Source organism: Oncorhynchus nerka, linkage group LG14 (genome assembly GCF_034236695.1).
Source record: "Oncorhynchus nerka isolate Pitt River linkage group LG14, Oner_Uvic_2.0, whole genome shotgun sequence".
Classification (NCBI taxonomy): domain Eukaryota; kingdom Metazoa; phylum Chordata; class Actinopteri; order Salmoniformes; family Salmonidae; genus Oncorhynchus; species Oncorhynchus nerka.
This window is the reverse complement of record NC_088409.1, coordinates 52,948,880-52,971,945: the sequence shown is the minus strand read 5'-3', so window position 1 is coordinate 52,971,945 and position 23,066 is coordinate 52,948,880. Positions and strand designations below refer to the sequence as shown.

Below are 23,066 nucleotides of genomic sequence, written 5' to 3'. Positions count from 1 at the left end.
TCAATGTTTGTGATCTGAGTGTTGTGAAGGCAACACCGGCACACGAGCCACTCATGTCCTAGTCATTTTGCTCACATAGGGGAGGGACAGTACCACCCATAGCTCAAGGGCTAGAATGTCAAAACTTCCTTTCTCTTGGCAATTTGTATAGGCTACCTCAATATTGTTCAAATTAATTGACCTAAAGATATTTAGAAAGCTGACCACAAGTTTACTTAGTGCTGGAGTATTATGTTGGTGTTTTGACTACTTAGCAATTACTACCGAAGCACTCAAATTATATAAATACTAACTAGAAATAAAACATACATGAAGACACTAAGATCAGAACAGTTTAATATCATTTGGAAAAAAGAGAAACCCAAATAAAACTGTTCATTTAAATTGGACAAAACAATGACACGAAGTCTACCTCACGATGCCTGGACCTAGTAGAATCAGGGAAATGAAAAAAAAAAAAAAAAAAAAATGACATTTGACCCTGCCCCCTTCTACACCTACAACCCTGCTTATCAGCACAAAAGTCCTTTCACAGTAGTTGCACATATTTCCCCGACCTCTCGATAAGACAGATCAGAAGCAATACATGTGATGCATTGGTAATGAAAGGTATGCAAATTAAAGTGTAGATCAACCCCCCCCACTCCCTTCCCGCTAACCCAACCCCTGGGCATTCTGGAATGGTGTCCATGTGAATCCTTAGTATGGCCGGTCTCTTCTGTCTTCTCTATGGTCACCTCTGAGGGAAAAGGGGAAATAGATCCATAGTAAATTATACTGTACCATGAAGCTAGCTTAATATAGAAATATCTTACCATTGGAAAAAAATCTGACAAAAAAAGTAACCCTAATTCAATATTCTACAGTTCTTTCATGTCTCAGGTATGCCCTCTCCTGGTCAAACATCTAACTGCATGGGAGGGAATTTAAGTCGTGATCAATTTACCTTCCTCCCATCTTGTAGCCCCTGTCACCACCATATCCACCTCCGCCATAACCACCGCGGTCACCTCCACGGAATCCCCCACGGCCTCTGTACCCGCCGCCCCTGTCACCACCATACCCTCGGCCTCCACCACCACGATCTGCAAACACAAACCAGCCATTAGAGCAAGTTCTCCAACAGACAGACAGATAGTTTATAGTATGTGGTTAAATTACTCAACTTCCCCAACAGTGTACCCGACACCAGTTCTCTACAACAAGCTCATAGCAATTCTTACATACCTCCTCCGCTGTCCCCTGGTTTCGGTGTGCCACACTTGTTGCATTCGTACCTACGCGCAAAGTTCATGTTGCCACAAGAACTGGAAAAGGATAGGGGAACAATTGTCAATCACATTCAAAGATGTAGCCATTCCATATGAGAACAGAGTTCAGTGACACATACAATGTGCGATGGATGACCCATCAAATTGTTTTAACTGCATCTGTCATGCTTCAAATAAAATAATGCTAAAAAATACCTGTTAGGACATGGCCAGTCCCCTCCCTTGATGTCAAAGTTGGGTCCACCACCACCACCACCACCACCACCTCCTCCTCCTCCAAACCCACGTCCACGACCACGGCCGCCAAAACCTAGAGAGCGACAAACACCACTTAACTAAGTGCAAGGGACAAAGGACCTCTGAAGGCCTAGCTACAATTAAAGGGGTTCCAAAAATATAAATTAATTGTTTAAAAAGTATAAAATATCAAAGGTGTATACAAGCAACTCAATCCTGACCTGTCTACACGTTTTAAAGTTTGACCAGCGTTTGTAGCTTAAACAGTGTAAGAGTTGCGTGCTAAAGACAAACTTAAACTCAGCAAAAAAGAAACGTCCATTTCTCAGGACCCGGTCTTTCAAAGATAATTCATAAAAATCTAAATAACTACACGGATCTTCATTGCAAAAGGGTTTAAAACACTGTTTCCCATGCTTGTTCAAACAATTAATGAACGTGCACCTGTGAAACAGTCATTAAGACACTAAAGAGCTTAGACGGTAGGCAATTAAGGTCAGAGTTATGACAACTTAGGACACTAGAGGCCTTTCTACAGACTCTGAAAAACAAAAGAAAGATGCCCAGGGTCCCTGCTCAACTGCAGCGTGCCTTAGGCATGCTGCAAGGAGGCATGATGACTGCAGATGTGGCCAGGGCAATAAATTACAATGTCCGTACTGTGAGACGCCTAAGACAGCGCTACAGGGAGACAGGACGGACAGCTGATCGTCCTCGCAGTGGCAGATCAATGCGTAACACATGCACAGGATTGGTACATCCGAATATCACACCTGTGGGATAGGTACAGGATGGCAACTGCCCGAGTTGCACCAGAAATGCAATCCCTCCATCGGTGCTCAGATTGTCAGCAATAGACAGAGAGGCTGGACTGAGGGCTTGTAGGCATGTTGTAAGGCAGGTCCTCACCAGACACCACCAGCGTCGGCTACGGGCACAAACCCACCGTCGCTGGACCAGACAGGACTGGCAAAAAGTGCTCTTCACTGACGGTTTTGTTTTGTCTCAAATTCACGTTTATCGTAGAAGGACTGAGCATTACACCGAGGCCTGTACTCTGGAGCGGGATGGATTTTGAGGTAGAGGGGCCGTCTTGGTCTGGGGCAGTGTGTAACAGCATCATCGGACTGAGCTTGTCATTGCAGGCAATCTCAACACTGTGTTACAGGGAAGAAATCCTCCTCCCTCATGTGGTACCCTTCTTGCAGGCTCATCCTGACATGACCCGCTAGCGCGACAAAGCCACCAGCCATACTGCTCGTTCTGTGCTTGATTTTCTGCAGGACAGGAATGTCAGTGTTCTGCCAGGGCCAGTGAAGAGCCCGGGCTCTCAATCCCACTGAGCACATCTGGGACCTGTTGGATCGGAGGGTGAGGGCTAGTGTCATTCCCCCCAGAAATGTCCAGGAACTTGCAGGTGCCTTGGTGGAAGAGTGGGGTAACATCTCACAGCAAGAACTGGCAAATCTGGTGCAGTCCATGAGGAGGAGATGCACTGCAGTACTTAAATGCAGCTGGTGGCCACACCAGATACAGACTGTTACTTTTGACCCCCCTTTGTTCAGGGACACATTATTCCATTTCTGTTAGTGACATGTCTGTAGAACCTGTTTGGTTTGTCTCAGTTGTTGAATCTCGTTATGTTCATACAAATAATTACGTTAAGTTTGATAAAAATAAATGCAGTTGACAGTGAGAGTTTCTTTTTTTGCTGAGTTTATAATAAGAAATATGTTGAAGATTAAAAAGTGGGGACTCTTGCTTCGCAAACGCCCAAATAATAACTAGAAGTCAGCTTTTGCAAGCCACAATTACTTGTTTCTGTGAAATTACTCCTAAAGAAAGATTTTTGTCCATCTTAATTGACTTTTGTGGGACTTTTTTCAGCATTCACTGTTAACGCAATAATGCAACTTGGCACAAATCAGCTACTTTCACAAAATCTTCCTCAACTGCTCTCCTATTTAAATCGAAACAATAATTTATACCAATCAAACAATACAGCTATTTTACTAACCACATCAACATTTCCTCAAACATTTTTTATAAACAGAAATTGACCACTTCCTCAAAAAGTTAAGAGCGTATGAAAATCTTCATCTACTTCGCTGCTATTCTAATCTGAACAAAAATACCTGCTATCAAAACAGTTTTAGTAACCGAATTACATTTGAAATCGACAAGTCACAGGACTTTAGACTTAAACTTACAGGGTATGATATATTGGTCTACTGCACTATTCAAATCAAGAATATAATTATCTACTACCAATCAAGTTACTGCTGTTTGCCGGTATTGAGTGACAAAAAGCAGCTAGCTAACATCAGCAAACAGCTCTCATGTCTCGTCATTGAGCAGGACAAACCGAGCCATTGATACTCATAGGCAGAGGAGCACATGGGGAAGCACAGGAAAAATGAGGGTGAAAAGGGCGCTTGAATTTAGAAGAGAGTAATGATCAAGGGGCCGGAACCCTATATATATATATATATATATATATATTTTTTTACATATTTTGGAGCCCTACAGATTTCAAACTTGGCAGGACGGTGTAAAATTATGCACAAATACATTAGGTTACACATGGTTGCGCTATGAGCCACCTTGGACTTCAAAAGGTTAGCCCCACCTCATAGTTCAACCTAGTCTTGGAATTTGGCACATGGGTTCCTCTACCCGAAGAACAAATTTGCCATCTGGACCAATGTCACCATAATGGATCAGCCACCATTTTGAAAATGGTGTATATATATATATATATATATATATATAAAAATTAAGTTACAAAATCTTATGACACCACTAAACAGATCTCTAAAACTCTGTACAATATTTATAGACCAATATCTTTATATGGATTCTAAAAACAGGGGTTGGAACCGGTTCGAGAAACAAAAATACATTTACGGAACATGGAACAAAAGTGAACCATACTGATCCGGGAAGAGGACCGTTATTTTCCGCTGCAGGCATTTTTTTTGTACTTATTCCCACAACAAAATGGAAAGCCCTATGTCACTCAGAAACTTATTCATGCCTGCCTGCAAGTTGAAAACCTTAGCCAGTGCGTGTGGCCGGCATACTCTGACATGTCACCCATTGAACATGTTTGGGATCTCTGGATCAATGTGTTCCAGTTCCTGCCAATATCGAGTAACTTCGCACAGCCATTGAGTGGGACAACATTCCACAGGCCACAATCAAACAGCCTAATCAACTACGCGAAGGAGATGCGTCGCACTGCATGAGGCAAATGGTCACACCAGATACTGACTAGTTCTGATCCATGCCCCTACCTTTCATCTGTGACTAACCAATGCATATCTGTATTCCCAGTCATGTGAAATCCATAGATTAGGGCCTAATTAATTTATTTCAATTGACAGATTTTTTAGAATATATGCATTAAAATCTGTCGTCAATTGGATGAAAATCAAGCTAGTGACCCTTCTTGTGGTTTTGGTTCAGTACACCAGCACTTTAGATTTGTTAAGCAGCAGCACAGCTTGGGGGGAGGGGTCATGTTTCAGAGGACGCATGACTTGACCTTTGCCTCACCAGAGCCCGTTGGGGAGTTGCAGCGATGAGACAAGATCACAATTGAATATCAGAAAAAGGGGGTAATAATCCACACGTTTTTTTTTACTGATACATTGACTATGAGGTTAAAATGCAGACTCATCTTTAATTTGAGGGTATTTTCATCCCATCGGGTGAACAGTTTAAAAATGAGAGCACTTTTGTACATTAGTCCCTGCATTTTAGGGGACCAAAAGTATTGGACCAAATTCACATTTTAAAGTAGTAAAAAGTTCAGTAGTTGGTCCCTTATTCATAGCATGCAATAACTACACCCATCAAATTAATGGGATGCTCTTTATTTTAAGATGGTCATATCAAGGATAATTTACCTATTTGATTTAAATTGTGTGCCTTCCTTCTCGTAGCCCATATAAATGCATTGAATGACATTCATACATGGAAAAGGTCTAAATAAATCAAAAGGAAGTAGTGTCTGTAGTTTAGTGTCTCCTATATAAACTCAGCAAAAAAGAAACGTCCTCCCACTGTCAACTGCGTTTATTTTCAGCTAACTTAACGTGTAAATATTTGTATGAACATAAGATTCAGATATAAACTAAACAGGTTCCACAGATGTGACTAACAGAAATGGAATAATGTGTCCCTGAACAAGGGGGGGGGGGGTCAAAATCAAAGTATCAGTCAGTATCTGGTGTGGCCACCAGCAGCATTTAAGTACTGCAGTGAATCTCCTCCTCATGGACTGCCCCAGATTTGACAGTTCTTGCTGTGAGATGTTAACCCGCTCTTCCACCAAGGCACCTGCAAGTTCCTGGACATTTCTGGGGGGAATGGCCCTAGCCCTCACCCTCCAATTCAACCAGTCCCAGGCTTGCTCGGTGGGATTGAGATCCAGGCTCTTCGCTGGCCATGGTAGAACACGGATATTCCTGTCTTGCAGGAAATCACGCACAGAACGAGCAGTATGGCTGGTGACATTTTCATGCTGAATGGTCACGTCAGGCTGAGCTTTCAGGAAGTGTAACACATGAGGGAGGAGGATGTCTTCCCTGTAATGCACAGTGTTGAGATTGAATGCAATGACAACAAGCTCAGGCCGATGATGCTGTGACACACCGCTCCAGACGATGGACTCTCCACATCGATCCCACTCCAGACTACAGGCCTCGGTGTAACGCTAATTTCTTAGACGATAAACGCGAATCCGACCATCACCCCTGGTGAGACAAAACCGCAACTCGTCAGTGGACTAGTCCTGCCTGGTCCAGCGACGGTGGGTTTGTGCCCATAGGCGACGTTGTTGCCGGTGATGTCTGGTGAGGGCCTGCCTTTACAACAGGCCTACAAGCCCTCAGTCCAGCCTCTCTCACCCCATTGAGGACAGTCTGAGCACTATTGTGCGTTCCTGGTGTAACATAGGTTGTTGTTGCCATCCTGTACCTGCCCCACAGGTGTGATGTTCGGATGTACCGATCCTGTGCAGGTGTTGCTACACGTGGTCTGCCACTGCGAGGACGATCAGCTGTCCGTCCGGTCTCCCTGTAGCGCTGTCTTAGGCTTCTCACAGTACAGACATTGCAATTTATTGTCCTGGCCACATCTGCAGTCCTCATGCCTCCTTGCAGCATGCCAAAGGCACGTTCACGCAGATGAACAGGGGCCGTGGGCATTTCTTTTGGGGTTTTTCCAGTCAGTGGAAAGGCATCTTTAGTGTCCTAAATTTTACTAACTGACCTTAATTGCCTACCATTAGTGTCTTAACGACCGTTCCACAGGTGCATGTTCATTAAATGTTTATGGTTCATTGAACAAGCATGGGAAACCGTGATTAAACCCTTTATAGTGAATATCTGAAGTTATTTGGATTTTTACGAATTCTCTTTGAAAGCGCCGTTTTACATGCATACATACAGATATACACTGAGTATATCAAACATTAAGAACATATGCCTAATATTGAGTTGTGCGCACCCCCCAGTCGGGGCATGGACTCTACAAGGTGGCGAAAGCGTTCCACAGGGATGCTGGCCCTTGTTGACTCCAACAGCCATGTCAAGAAGGCTGGATATCCTTTGGGAGGTGGACCATCCTTGATACACACGGGAAACTTGAGCACCAACTGGTGCGCCCGGCACCTACTACCATACCCTGTTCAAAGGCACTTAAATATTTTGTCTTAACCAATCACCCTTGAATGGCACAAATAACGCCCCCCACCCATTTTTTTTATTTATTACATTTCCCCGGCAGATTAATCGGTATATGCGTTGAAAAATCATATTCCGTCGACCTCTGGATTCCGGGTTAGCCGACTCCTGGATCCAATTAGCTTTTGGAAACGTCATTGGCCTAGGGGTTCACGTACTTTTCCCAACCTACACTGAATGTTTAAATGTATTTCTCTTGTCTATATTGAATACAATAATTTGTGCGTTATTAGTTTAAGCACACCGTTTGTCTATCGTTGTGAATAAGATGAAGATCAGATCAAATTTTATGACAAATATATGCAGAAATCCAGGTAATTCCAAAGGGTGCACATACTTTTTTCTTGCCACCAGAGCTGAGCCATAGTGGAGACTGGGCATCTACCACACCTCATAATAGGGTGGTGATAATGTATGCTTTGATCTGCACTCACCGTCATCCACTAATTATCTTGTCATTTTTGCAAATAAGTGTTTGAGTTAGTTATGTATCAATATCTACATTTAAAATTGAGCTTTTTTCAGGGAGGTTCTCTTCTCCTCCGGGCCGAGTAAAACATGTTGTGCGGCTCGCAAAAGTGACAGCATACAGGGACAGCATTTATCAACTTTACTGTGTAAATCTAAAAATGATTATGGTGACACTTATCATTTAAAGCAAAACATTTTTATTTATTTTTTTAAACACCAAAACTATTGCTGATGGGAAACCTGAAAAAATGTCTGAGCACAGCCCTGGTTGTCACTCAACTAATAAAGCCTAATAAAGCGCAATCTATTTCTACAAACATTTAAACTGCTGAAGATGTGCAAAAATCTGGAATAGACCCATCACCCCTTGGAGTTTTACTGCCCGATTCATGTTACATTTGGGGTCCCTACGGACTGATGCACTCATATCGTAAACCAGAATCAATTTTTTTAAATTGGTGAATTGTTATACCCAATGGATTTAAAGGGCATTTTTAGCACAAAGATAATCTTGTGATTTTGGCAAACTCACCCACAGACAGTTGCAGCAACATTTGAATGCTTGTCAACCAAAAGTGAATTAAACATACCTCCTCCTCTACCTCCTCCTCCTCCTGCTGCACCGCCACCCCTCTGCGTGAACTCGGCTCTTCGGGTGGCAAAAGACACTTTGAGGGGTTTCCCTTGGAATTCTTTGCCTAGAAGAAAATTGACAGATTAGAATGGAACAGAAGAACTGTAGACAGCATACGTGCACAGGAAGAGTACATCCCTACCGTCAAACCACTCAATGGCCGCTTTGGCAGAAGGTGGATCATCAAATGAGACAGTGGCCTCTCCCTTCAGTCTTCCAGTAGCCTTGTCAGAGTACAGGTTGATCATGGGCAAGCCAGTCTTCTTGTTCAACTACCAAACAGGACACAAAGATTAACACGGTGACACAAATCTGGGTAGCCATTATGACTGGGAATTGCCAGGGGCCTCACAATAAATTATCACGATACTTAGGCGCCAATACATTATGTATTGCAATTCTATATGTACAGTGGGGCAAAAAAAGTATTTAGTTAGCCACCAATTGTGCAAGCTCTCCCACTTAAAAAGATGAGGCCTGTAATTTTCATCATAGGTACACTTCAACTATGACAGACGAAATTAGAAAAAAAAATCCAGAAAATCACATTGTAGGATTTGTTATGATTTTATTTGCAAATTATGGTGGAAAATAGGTATTTGGTCACCTACAAACAAGCAAGATTTCTGGCTCTCACAGACCTGTAACTTTTTCTTTAAGAGGCTCCTCTGTCCCCCACTCGTTACCTGTATTAATGGCACCTCTTTGAACTTGTTATCAGTATAAAAGACACCTGTCCACAACCTCAAACAGTCACACTCCAAACTCCACTATGGCCAAGACCAAAGAGCTGTCAAAGGACACCAGAAACAAAATTGTAGACCTGCACCAGGCTGGGAAGACTGAATCTGCAATAGGTAAGCAGCTTGGTTTGAAGAAATCAACTGTGGGAGCAATTATTAGGAAATGGAAGACATAAAAGACCACTGATAATCTCCCTTGATCTGGGGTTCCACGCAAGAGCTCACCCCGTGGGGTCAAAATAATCACATGAACGGTGAGCAAAAATCCCAGAACCACACAGGGGGACCTAGTGAATGACCTGCAGACAGCTGGGACCAAAGTAACAAAGCCTACCATCAGTAACACACTACGCCACCAGGGACTCAAATCCTGCAGTGCCAGACGTGTCCCCCTGCTTAAGCCAGTACATGTCCAGGCCCATCTGAAGTTTGCTAGAGCATTTGGATGATCCAGAAGAAGACTGGGAGAATGTCAGATGAAACCAAAATATAACTTTTTGGTAAAAACTCAACTCGTCGTGTTTGGAGGACAAAGAATGCTGAGTTGCATCCAAAGAACACCATACCTACTGTGAAGCATGGGGGTGGAAACATCATGCTTTGGGGCTGTTTTTCTGCAAAGGGACCAGTACGACTGATCCGTGTAAAGGGAAGAATGAGTGGGGCCATGTATCAAGAGATTGAGTGAAAACCCCCTTCCATCAGCAAGGGCATTGAAGATGAAACGCGGCTGGGTCTTTCAGCATGACAATGATCCCAAACACACCGCCCGGGCAACGAAGGAATGGCTTCGTAAGAAGCATTTCAAGGTCCTGGAGTAGCCTAGCCAGTCTCCAGATCTCAACCCCATAGAAAATCTTTGGCGGGAGTTGAGAGTCCGTGTTGCCCAGCAACAGCCCCAAAACATCACTGCTCTAGAGGAGATATGCATGGAGGAATGGGCCAAAATACCAGCAGTGTGTGAAAACCTTGAAGACTTACAGAAAACGTTTGACCTCTGTCATTGCCAACAAAGGGTATATAACAAAGTCTTGAGATAAACTTATGTTATTGACCAAATACTTATTTTCCACCATAATTTGCAAATAAATTCATAAAAAATCCTACAATGTGATATACTGGATTTCCCCCCCTCATTTTGTCTGTCATAGTTGAAGTTTACCTATGATGAAAATTACAGGCCTCGTCTTTTTAAGTGGGAGAGCTTGCACAATTGGTGGCTGACTAAATACTTTTTTGCCCCACTGTATTGCGATTTGATACTGTGATTTTATTGCGAGTAAGGAAATCTATTGTTAAAAACAGATTGTTACAAAAAAAAAAAAAAAAAAAAAAGCCGATTACTCCTATTGACGAGATGATTTAATTACTGTAAACCATTGGAGCTGTTTCAAATTTGGATCACAATATCCTTAAAATGCTAATATTATCTTTAGGTAATCTTAGGAAGCCATGGCAGGTGCAATTACAGGTGCAGATATCAGATGAGTTGGGGGAATGTATGGAAATGACTATATAAAGCCACAAGTAACCGAACAAGGGAGTTACAATTCAAAGTACTACATAGTTTTTTTATGAGCCCTGATAAACTTAATAAAAATGAAGAAAGGAATGTCCGCTACGTGTTGGAGGCAGTGTGGACAAATGGGTACTTCATCACATGTTTTGGCAATGTCCAAAAATCCAACCCTTTTGGTTTGAAATTCCCCATGTTATACAGGACATCACAGGTATTATTCAACCAGACCAGTAATCTCCTAGGTATTGTTCCTGTGAACATACTCCAATCCTCTGCACTTAAATTGATAGATTATCTTTTAGTAGCAGCAAGGAAATGTGAAACAAAATGCTGGAAAAATTAACATGCACCCTCAAAAGATGTGGTTAGGTCTATGCGGGGAACTTGCTGACAGAGAATTACATCAATCTTGCAACATTGACAGCATAAGTATGAAGGTGTCTGGTCAGAGTTCCTGACATACTGCACTGATCTTATTCTGTCATTTCTGGGGGTTTTGTTTGTCGTTTTTCTGGGGCTTTAACCAAATTATATTCTTATTCAGACCCTTGAAATATGTGCTCTATACAGCAAAAATGTACCCTTAACATGTGAATGTAATTATGCTCCTTTATAAAGACCACAAAGAAATGCTGTGTTTGAATGGAACATGTTATTTATGTGCTCTTGAATAAAACTTTTTTTTACAGTGCAGAAAACATGTTGGCTCACTATTTTTTATTTATCTGTTATTTTACCAGGTAAGTTGACTGAGAACACATTCTCATTTGCAGCAAAGACCTGGGGAATAGTTACAGGGGAGAGGGGGATGAATGAGCCAATTGCAAACTGGGGATTATTAGGTGACCATGATGGTTTGATGGCCAGATTGGGAACTTAGCCAGGACACTGGGGTTAACACCCCTACTCTTACGATAAGAGCCATGGGATCTTTAATGACCGCAGAGAGTCAGGACACCCGTTTAACGTCCCACCCGAAAGACGGCACCCTACACAGGGCAATGTCCCCAATCACTTCCCTCAGGCATTGGGATATGTTTTAGACCTGAGGAAAGAGTGCCTCCTACTTGCCCTCCAACACCACTTCCAGCAGCAGTAGCACACATACGACACCCACACCGCTCAAATTATAGGCAAAAGCACTGCCTAATAATGATGTTGGCATTAGACTGCTTCAGTAGGAATTGTAAGCTTATGACTTATGGGTACTTGGTAATTAGCTGCTATTCAGTAGCTCACTAGCTCCCCCTCAGGAAACTTGGGGCATTTAAAAAAAAACTATAACTGCCATTTCCTGAAACCTGGTCTTAAACCATGTAGCCAACACTGAAGTCTTGTTCTGCCCTAAATGAAAGTGTTCTCAATTACAAATTTTTCTAGATAAATGTAGATGTAATAACTGATTCATTAACATAGGCTTACTAATCTACAGTAACAACTTTATGTAAAGGACGGTATTAGCAGAACAGCTCTCTGCCATGTCCGTTTCCATTGACGCAGCGACGTGCACTACTGAACTACTGCACGTTTCCTTGCTCGTCAATGTGCTCACGTCTACTACCTTTGTTGACTAAAATCTGTCGCTAACTACCTTTGTCGTAATGACACCCTGTTGGGGATAGGGCTGTTTTACTGCCCCCTTTGGAGGAATTGCGTGCCCATAGTAAACAGATTTTTTTTTGTCAAAAGTTGCTAATATATGCATATAAAAAATATTATTGAATAGAAAACTCTAAAGCTTCTAAAACCGTTTAAATTATGTCTGTATGTAAAGCAGAACTCTCAGGGCAGTCATTCTCCCAAACTCTCTTCTCATCATAAAAGTTGGCCCAACTTTGACGTCATCGCCCCCACCCTTCCCAAGCACCTACAGACCTGGGAACAGTCTGTCTTCAGCGCGATGTCTGCTTCCAATGGGGCTTCTCATTGTGAGAATCGCGCGCTCACGAGAGTTTTGGCGGGCCGAAACCTTTCAGTCACGCGAAAAAACAGGTTACTCTCATGCGCGCTCTGCTCGGGTGATGTCTTTTTTCCAAGATCGATTAAACGATGCGTGTGTTTCTGTTCGTCCTCACGATTGCTGTGTACCTTTATATCATGCTAAAGCTTGATTCTGAACATAGTTTGACAACTTTAGTCGACATATAATATGTAATTTCGACGTTTTGGTGCGCATCCACTTGACTTTTGGCTGCATTTCAACCGAAATGTGTCGTGTTTGAGAACCGAAAGACAGACTTCAAAACTAAACGCTGTTTTTGGTAAGTATATTTCCTTCCAGGTCTTCTGATGGAAGAACAGCAAAGGTAAGGGAATATTTATGTGGTAAATTTGGGTTTCTGTGGACTCCAAGAGGAGCCATAATGCTACTTTCTGAGTGCCGACTCATATTATAGCCTAGTGAACGAAACCTGTAACGTTAAAAATAAATGTAACACAGCGATTGCATTTAGAAGAAGTGTATCTTCCTATATATATGTAGAACATGCATATTTAGTCAAAGTTTATGATGTGTATTCCTTGTTAGCTGACGTTATCTGCCTGGGCTATCGTCATTTCTCCGGACATTTGAGTAGCATTTTTTGAACGATGCGTCATTGTAAACAGAGATTTATGGATATATATAGCATATTATTGAAAAAAACATAAATGTACTGTGTAACATGTTATATTACTGTCATCTGATGAAGATTTCAAAAAGTTAGTGAAATTATTTTTCTTTTAATCCTGCGTTTGTTGATTGCATATTTTGTTCAACTTGGCTATGCAAATTAGCTGTGTATTCGGTGGTGGTTTGACATAAATATGTGCTATGTTTTCGCCGTAAAACATTTTAGAAATCTGACTTGCTGGGTAGATAAACAATGTGTTTTTCTTTCATTTGAGCTATTGGGACTTGTTAACCTGTTGCTTCTACCCTCTACTTGAACATTCTGTTAAAAATCGCGCAACATTTCAGCGCCCTGCTACTCATGCCAGGAATATAGTATATGCATTTGCTTAGTCTGTGTGGATAGAAAACTCAGGCGTTTATAAAACTGGTTAAATCACTGCTGTGGCTTTACCAGAACGGCATTTACATCGAAAAGCACAGGAAAAACTGATCACTGAAAATGGGAAAATATATCCATGCGCTACTTGAACCGATTGATAAAGGTGAACCACAATTAATTGACTGAGGTTGCAGTACCTACAGCTTCCACACGGTGTCTAGAGTCTTGTCATTTCCCTTCGAGTTTTCTTGGTCAAACACATGCAGGGCACCGTATTTCCTCAGGTCTAGGACCGGATATTTTCGTTGAGTTTCTAGCCGGACATTTTTCCAGACGGACAGCTAATGATCTTTACATCGCCTCCTGATGAATTTTATCGCTTATTAACGTTTACTAATACCTAAAGTTGCATTACAAACGTATTTCGAAGTGTTTTGTGAAAGTTTATCGTCGACTTATTGAATTTTAAAAAATGACGTTACGTTTTGAAAACGCTGTTTTTTTCGTTTATCACACAGTCTACATATAACGATATCTTGGCTTTATATGGACCGATTTAATCGAAATAAAGACCCAATAGTGTTTATGGGACATCTAGGAGTGCCAACAAAGAAGATGGTGAAAGGTAATGACTGTTTTCTATTTTATTGTGCGGTTTGTGTAACGCCGAAATGCTAATTATTTTGTTTACGTCCCCTGCGTGGCTTTTGTGTTGTAGTGTATTGGTGCATGCTATCAGATAATAGCTTCTCATGCTTTCGCCGAAAAGCATTTTAAAAATCTGACTTGTTGCCTGGATTCACAACGAGTGTAGCTTTAATTCGATACCCTGCATGTGTATTTTAATGAACGTTTGAGTTTTAACTAATACTATTAGCATTTAGCGTAGCGCATTTGCATTTCCAGAGCTCTAGTTGGGACGCAAGCGTCTCAGGTAGAAGCAAGAGGTTAATGTGTGGAGGTTAAATATTTTTAAGAATATTTTTTGCGTTTCATGCGCCACATTCCAGCTGAACGTCCCCAAATGGGAACGGCTTAACTAAGGAGCCAACTTCACACGGTTGAGTCAAAAACCACAATGTGCCAATAGTAGCCCATTTCAGGGTCGTTTTTATCTACCAGCGTACTTATGTTCATGGTACTCAAAATGTCTGCAGGTTGGCAGGTCTGATACAGTCCAAAATAATAGTGCGATATTTAACTTAGTTAACTAAACATTTACACCCCCCCAGTACCCATGCAAGTGAATAGGGAGAAGCAGTCCCCGTCCAGAAACAATCACTCAATCCATACCTTAATGATCCCAATCTGTTTGAAGTAGTTGCCCACTTCATCACTTGTGACATCTTCTCCCAGTCCCTGGACAAAGATGGTGTTGTTGTCAGAGTTGTCCTGTTCCCCACCGCTGCCGCTACCTTGGCTACCACCGCTACCTCCAGCTGGGGACAAACATCGAGGTACTACTCAGCAGATGCATCACTTGAATCAGCCTGTTCTGTGGCATTTGCTTGTGAGAGACTGGAGGTCTGTGTTAGTCTGGCATGATTGCAGGATGAGTCAAACCCTAGATTGAATTTCAGGGCAACAAGAAGCAAACAAGCATGTGCAACTCACTTGGTTCATCCCTTGAGCCGTAGTCTCGAGGACCTGAAACACAAATGGGAAAGGTGGGGAAAGCCATGAGAATCTGCACTTCATACACAACACAAATGCATTCAACATCCATTCAAACAAGAATGTCAACTCTCTACCAAGTGTATGCATGAGGCTACTTTAAAACATTTAGAATAAGGCAGTTTACAGCTTTCTGCTGCAGTGTTGAGACAGTTGCATCATATATATCTCAACACCTTCCAACATGGGCAGAACTGTTTGAGTTTAGAAGAAATAAAAAATCTCTCCCGTTTCTAGCCAGTTTCCTTCTTCGCCACAGCACACATCTCATCTTCTGTCATTTACATTCAACATTGTCCTCATGCAACAATACCATTATGTATAAACTTCAGGTTTCATGTGCTAAAAGACCTAAAGAGCATATATGAGAAAACCCCATCCCTAAGAACAATAGGTGGAGGCCCTTGAGGTTTGGACAAGAAAATGGTGGCATTCAGTTTGTTTTGCTTTCTTTCTCACTCCCGTTTTTATCTTTGCTAATCAACCTTTTTCCTCCCCAACCGAGACAGTTCTGATGCTCGTCACTTACCACCGTAATTTTTGTAGCCACCACGGTCACCACCTCTGCAGAGGAAAAATTGTAGATATGATGGGTTTCCTTTGTCCCAACAGAGCTCAAAGCTCCCCTACATCCCCATCAGTATGCACTCCTGCCATGGTGTGCGACTATCGTGGAAATGTCTTCCCACTCACATGGGAAAGTGTTATTCTTGGACGTTTTAAAATCAAATGGACAAAACTTAGCAGAACTCCCACTATGTACAAGTAGGTTCTGATGAGTGAAGAGGCTCTGATGGCTAATGTGTAAATTTAGATTGCTACAAGACCAGATTAGTTCCAGCATTCAGTTTGCTAACATTTTTTTTAAAATAAAAGGTCGAAATGGTTTGAATAGTTGCGGCACTCGACAAGACGAGTGTTCTTCCATTGAGTGCTTATATGAGCTCCATTAGCTGAGGTCCAAGTTTTATTTCATTCACTGAAACCTGTAGTATAAAATGTAGATCCAAAGTTAACACAATACAAATGTCTCCATGTCAAATATACAACACTTAAATGAAACCTGTTGATGTACAGCAGCTTACAATGTTCCTTGGGTTTAACTTGTGAAAATCAGGTCACTTCAAGAACAGATCACTCTGGGGCATTGTTTAAACCGTTCATGGGGCGGTTCTCAAAGCAACATGGGGGGGGGGGCAAAAACAATCCTCATTCCTAGAGACCAGCTAGACTATAGTCTTAACTGTGCACAAAAACAGCCAATGAATGGTTTTAATTAGGAAATAGCGCTCATAACAGCCAGCAGGCATCGTAGCAGATAGATCTTAGATTGACGCCACATTTGATATACATGTATTGAAGCATTCCAACCTGCCTCTGATGTCTATTACTTGTCAGGGACCATGTAAAATGAAATCTAGATTGTCAGCAATTTTTAGAACGTGACAGTACTGTGGCAGACCTACTGTACATGTTACTCAATGCCATTACTAAAATGGTTGTTAAAAGCTACCAGTTACAATTAATGTCTCAATTTCAAATGATAGCCACAGAAATTATAAGTCTTCTTGCCAAAATACTGGGTTAGGCTAAAAGGTCCTCTACACTGAAAGCTACTTGGCCAAGATCTATACTTGCTTGTTTTTTCAGAACTGACCCCTGTAGAGATTGCAAGGTGAACCGATATCTGGCAGGCAAATGACCTGACTATGTTCAACAGCCTTGTTAATGAAGATGTAAAAAAGCTGGGGTCTACAGGATCCTTGGATGGTGAAGTGACTTAATCCTCAAAAACCCTATGTAGTTCATAAAGGGGGTCAGGTGAAGTGTCCACTTAACTCTTTGCACCACAGGTGTCAGTAGCAGACACCCCACCATGTCATCTGTCCCACAAGCCTTTTGAGCTTCTCATTTATTGCCATTTGCTAGCAAGGCCATCATCAGCTAGAATATTGCATGCATATTTATGATTGAGAATGAATACAAGTAATTGCCTCACAGGTCATTGAAACCATAGAAATATAATTCAAATTGTATGAGTGAACCCTCAAGGTGAAACATAGCACATCTAGGGCTGGGCGATATAGACTTAAGTTTTAACGCAACATTCCAAATTCATGTATAGCTAAATTCAAGGTTTACATTTTTTGTTAGTTTTTGAGCGTTCTGTGTCTTTTTTTGTCTCGCCTCGCCTCCGGTCATATAGACACCGGAAAACTTACATTAATTTTACTGTAATAGACAAGAAGTTATCTTTTTATGTCTCAACTCCCAAAATGTAGAACAGACCCTATTAAAACGAGAGTATGAATGAACATGTTGAATAAATGCTCAGTTTGTCATGCATGGCATTGCAGTACCGCTAGCATTATTTTAGCCACAGTCATGTGTTGCTGTCTGGTCTGTTTCATAAATGTGCAATGAGCATAAAAATACATGTATAAAGGAATTGGCAACTTGTTTTAATTGAGAAATAAGCATCTTATTCAGGTAGGCCACTTGACATCAATATCTAACAGGCGGGTCCGTTAGCAAGAAAATAGATCTAAACTTGAAATATAAATTATCAGTTGGCTACTCACTAGCACTTGTGCTTGAGAGATTGAACCCTGTGCTTATTTTCTATAATGCCTGTTACAAGAAGTTGGTCATTATTAGTAGATGTGCATGGTTATTGTTCAATTTGTAACAGAAGTTGCATTTTTCATAGACAGTCTTTAAAGCCAGATCTGTGTTCATTGTGCAAAAAGCAGGTTCAACTATTTTGATAAAATAATTAAATGATTAGTGGGTCTTGTGGTTATAGTGGGTCCAGGTCATCTATAAGTCTTCGCTAGGTAAAGCCCTGCCTTATCTCAGCTCACTGGTCACCATAGCAACACCCACCCATGGCACACGCTCCAGCAGGCATATTTCACTGGTCATCCCCTAAGCCAACACCTCATTTGGTCACCTTTCCTTCTAGTTATCTGCTGCCAATGACCACCAAATTGCAAAAATCAGCAAAGCTGGAGACATATCTCCCTCACTAAATTTAAGCATCAGCTGTCAGAGCAGCTTTCTGATCACTGTACACAACCCATCTGTAAATAGCACACCCAACTACCTCATCCCAATAGTTACTTATTTTTGCACCCCAATATCTTTACTTGCACATATATCACTCCAGTGTTAATGCCACTATGGCCGTACCTCCCTAACCTTACTACATTTGCACATCAATTTTTCTACTGTGTTATTGACTGTACGTCTGTTTATCCCATGTTTAACTGTTTTAGTCACACTGCTTTGCTTTATCTTGGCCAGGTCGCAGTTGTAAATGAGAACTTGTTCTCAACTGGCCTATCTGGTTAAATAAAGGTGACAAATAAATAAAAATGGTTGTGGAAGGCTTATATTAAGCCTAGGTATAATTTTACAAGCCTCGAAATCATTAGATTGCTTGAAATGCAGTGTATTGCCCTTTAATTGCACAACAAAGCTTATTTAGACAACTTTTCAAAAATAAAGATAAAATATTGTGACTCAACCAGTTGGGGGAAAATTTTAAATATGATTTTAGGCCATATCGCCCAGCCCTAAACACATCCCAGGTGAAAATAGCAGGGTGGGGTGGGAAGTGAGGAGGTATTAGTCCACGTGGATGAGGTATGGGGTGATGGACCAGAATGGTGAGGTGGTATCATGCATTGCGTTGGAAGGAACATCTACCTGGCATGGGTGTTGCAGAAGTACCTTGCGGGTGGTCACGCTCTGGAACTTACCCCATACCAGATGGAGGGCCGCCTCTTCCACCCCTGTCGTATCCCCCACGCTCGTACCCACCACGCCCTCGGCCTCTATACCCGTCAGAAGAGCCCCTGTCTGAGCCCCCATCATCTCCACCATACCTCCTGCCCTGACCGCCTTCACCTGGGGCAAAACACAGGCACACAAGCCCTTTGAGTTGTGGTGTTGACTTTCTTTGAACACGTTTTATTTCCTGTTTTATATGGCACTTTGTTTTATATGTACGAGATCCTTCTGCAACGAAAAGTTATTTATTATTTTTATTAGAGGCATTCAGCCATAGTTAAACAGGCCAGTCTTGCCCAAAGATGGCTATGAATCGCTGATCCTCCATCTCAAATAAACAGGAACAAAGGTATGCAGAGATTTGCAGGCCAACGGGACAATTGATCAATAAAAATTAGTGCCATGTAATATATAAATGAATACAAATAACTAACCTTCACTTCGACCTCTGTAGCCGCCTTGAGCTTGTCCATAAGAGCCGCCACCAGCGGCGCCACCGTAGGAACTCGGCTGACTGTATGATGACTTGTCAGCACCACCATACCTTGAGAAGTTCTCACAACAATTATTCTCTTGAGACACCAACAAAGAGTTGAATAATTAACAAAAATGTAACATTTGCAATGATATTAGACCACTAGAAAGGCAAAGTATGTAACTGCAAGCAATACTCGTTTAATGTAGTGCCAGGGGCCTTACCCAGCAGCGGAATCAGAGCCTTGTTGCCCAAAGCCATCATAAGGCTGGCCATAACTTGCCGCCTGTGTTGTTTGGCCATAACTTTCTGCTAGAAAAACAAAAAAGAAAATGTATTACAATCAGCAACTTCTAGAACTCAAATAATTTCCCATGACTCTATATAAGTTTTACATACCAGACTGTCCATAGCCAGCGTAACTCTGTCCACCATACGAGCCACTTCCGTTTCCTTGACCGTAGGCCTGTAATAAGCATTGAACAGTTATATGAACAAAACTGTGAGGAAATAACATAGAAAATAGTTTCAAACAATTCTCAGTGAGAAATTGAGGGGCCACACATACCTGCCCACTCTGCTGAGCAGGAGGATACGTTCCATAGCTGTGGGAGGGAGAGGTAAAGTTAGATATCTTAAAGACATTCTCCGGTACTTTTGTATACTTTTTAGCCAGTAGTTTTGAAAGTAGCACTCACGAGTCAAAAGTGATAACCGAAAATGTACGTACTACGTCACATATGTGCCCCACGACATTGCTCCCCCCATTCTGCTGTCTCCAATGAGCCGCTGGGCCCGCCCGGCAACCTCATAGGAAACGCTGGGCAGGCCTCTTGCTAGCTGCCACTCAAATGACAAGGGCTGAAGCTTATTGGCTAGAACTAGAATTGCTAAGGGGCTGGCTCACTTGGGGGGGTAGGAAATGGAGCAGCGTAGCTTCAAGAAAACACTTTTTCAAACTAGGGATTTTGTGGCTAATTGAGGGAAGACAATTATTCTGCTCATAGATCATGCATGTATGAACTACACATTGACGCATCCATCCCAAAGCGGGAGATTTATATATAAAAAATTAAATATAAAAAATGCTTTTGGTCACCGGAACATGTCTTGAATGTAACGTTAACACCCCCAACAACTGATTCGGAAGTTTATTTCTAAAGCACAACGTCAGAGATGCCAACTTATGGTTAAATTGATTAAACGTCCTAGCAACAAACTCAACCATAACTTAACTTTGGGACACATCATGAGTCTATTTGTTGGACTCCCGGAGTTGTGCATCATTCTGGTGGCTGGCCATGGAAAATAACCCTCCCACAATATAGCCAGGTTCACCAAAAAAAAACACATACCCAGTTAACCATGGCATATGTATAATCTCTAGGAACTCTACTTACCAGATGTCAAGTGAAATGAGTTTCCTCGATATCAAATAAAAGTTCATCCAACTACTGTCCGAACAGCACCATATTCCTGTAGATTTAGACAGCGGGCTGCCATTTGACCACACACTTCACCCAAAACTTCCTACCACTATCTAGACAGCAGGAATATGGTGGGGTTCATCTGGTAAGTAGAGTTCCTAGATATTATACATATGCCTTTGTTGACAGGAAACCGTTTTTTGTGTAGCAAGTTATATTTTGGTAGTCCCCCCACCAACACGATTCACAATTCCCGGGGTCCAACCAATACAGACTTCTGATGTGCGCTGAAGCCAGGATAACGGTGGATATGCCTACAATCTATTAGTTAACCCGTCAAAACCATAACAATACATTTGAAGTGAATCAAGCATTGTGTGGCCAATTGGATAGTTTATAAATTGTATAATCGCTAGAGAGTGGTAGCTAAATAGATACGTTTCATGGTAACTTGAAAGCAATATTGAGTAGCTAACGTATTCATTGTGATGTCACGTTACCTTGGAGCGCCAGGCTGACCGTAACCCGAATCTGTGAACGAGAAGGATATGAGTGATTGGGTGGCAAAATTGCTACAACTAAAGTTAGCTCATTGGCTAGCTAGCTATCTGTTAGTTAGCCATTGAACAAGTCACATAATACGAATGTTAAAAGATTTTCGTATCAACCCGGACGTAAACCTATAGTTAATTTATATTGCTAGATTACTTTAGATTATATCGATAGCAAGTAAACTTTAGCTAGCATGGTAAGCTGTACCAACGTTGGCTGGAAACATTACGTTAACATAAAGAACGCAGTGCAAGTCAATATGAAATGTATATAAATACGCGGTGAAAATAGCAGGCCTTGGATAGCTAGCTAACGTTGCCTAGCTAGCTAACTACCGTAGCCAATAATATACATGTTTCTCGTTGACTAGCTAACAACGTTAGTACCGTGCTAACTAGCAAGCTAAAAGGACCACGCTGCGCGACAAAAATGGCGGTCAATTCTCATCTACAAGACAAACGAAACAGTAAGAAATATGGTTGAGCGAGTCAAAATAACAAAGTACGTTTACAGAAAGCGGCATACGTTATAATAATAAAAAAGGAGGTAATAAACTAGCCAACAAACTATGGCTAGTGTTTATTCTGATGGTCGCCCCTGAAAGCTTGCTAAACTAACGTTAGCTCGCTGAGACCATCCGTCTCAGCGGTTTCATTTAACATTATATAACAAATGTGACACAAAAACATGATATTGAACAAGTCACGTACACTTAGTTCACACTAAACTTACCGGAGGCCATTCTCTTTTCTAAAAAAAATTCGATGAATCACTTTTCAACAAATTAAAATCCCAGTAACATCAGCGCACAGCCGCACACACTGCGGCAATTATGAACTCTGACCTGCCGCTGGGTTGAACCAACTTCTGTGTAATAAATAATTTGCGCATAATAATTTGAAACCAAGTAACTTTCAAAACATGTGAGTTGAATATAGCTATGTTCGTATTGAATACATGTGTCAAACATCTAGTGACACGGCACATTAACAGTAGTTAGATTTATTTATTTATTTTTAAATACCCCTATTGTTAGATAATGGTATGTTTCATGTTGCTCCGTTTTCTTCTTTCCGTTTGATTTCATCTTCATTAGCGGATCGCATGGAAACGATCGACTTGGAAGGAGCTAGCCCAGAGGGGTATACAATCAAGCAGGATCAAGGAGTTGGCTAGCTAACTTGCCAAAAATATTCTGAAATAACTTTGTATTTAAAAAATATGAACTTCAAATGGCATTGTCTTTTTGACTCAACTACCAAAAAGACATGAATTTTGCTTGCTTAAACGGGAAGTTCAGCCATTTTTACATGTGGCCTTATTTTTACTCTTTATGTGCTTGTAGTTGATCCTCCAAACATGTAATTTTTTTAGAGAAAATTTGTCCAAAACAACTCCAATTACATCAGAATCTCATTCTTGAGGTCTCTGCACGCAACCATTTATTTATTTTCCCACTGTGCCATACAACCATGTTTAAATTATTATTTTTACAACAAAATTATGGATTTATGGGACAGTGGAA

At 41.4% G+C, this 23,066-nt stretch overlaps 1 protein-coding gene across 3 annotated transcripts; it reads right to left on the bottom strand.

The window, feature by feature from the left end:
- Positions 1-319: 319 nt before the first annotated feature.
- Positions 320-22,392, bottom strand: LOC115141467 (RNA-binding protein FUS-like). Of its 3 annotated transcripts, none has more exons than XM_029680355.2 (16): positions 22,274-22,392; positions 21,490-21,520; positions 20,131-20,167; positions 19,962-20,028; positions 19,787-19,871; positions 19,522-19,631; positions 19,057-19,204; positions 15,822-15,856; positions 15,233-15,265; positions 14,912-15,057; positions 8,506-8,635; positions 8,320-8,427; positions 1,467-1,581; positions 1,228-1,307; positions 947-1,085; positions 320-739 (listed from the first exon to the last, which is right to left on the bottom strand). In XM_029680355.2, the coding sequence occupies exons 1-16, from the start codon at positions 22,281-22,283 to the stop codon at positions 700-702; spliced, it is 1,314 nt and encodes a 437-aa protein (XP_029536215.1). In that variant the 5' UTR covers positions 22,284-22,392; the 3' UTR covers positions 320-699. The 3 variants fall into 3 exon arrangements, with proteins under 3 accessions (XP_029536215.1, XP_029536214.1, XP_029536216.1); XM_029680354.2 differs by having other exon boundaries at positions 19,787-19,874; positions 22,274-22,391; XM_029680356.2 differs by lacking the exons at positions 15,822-15,856; positions 19,057-19,204 and having other exon boundaries at positions 19,787-19,874; positions 22,274-22,390.
- Positions 22,393-23,066: the final 674 nt, after the last annotated feature.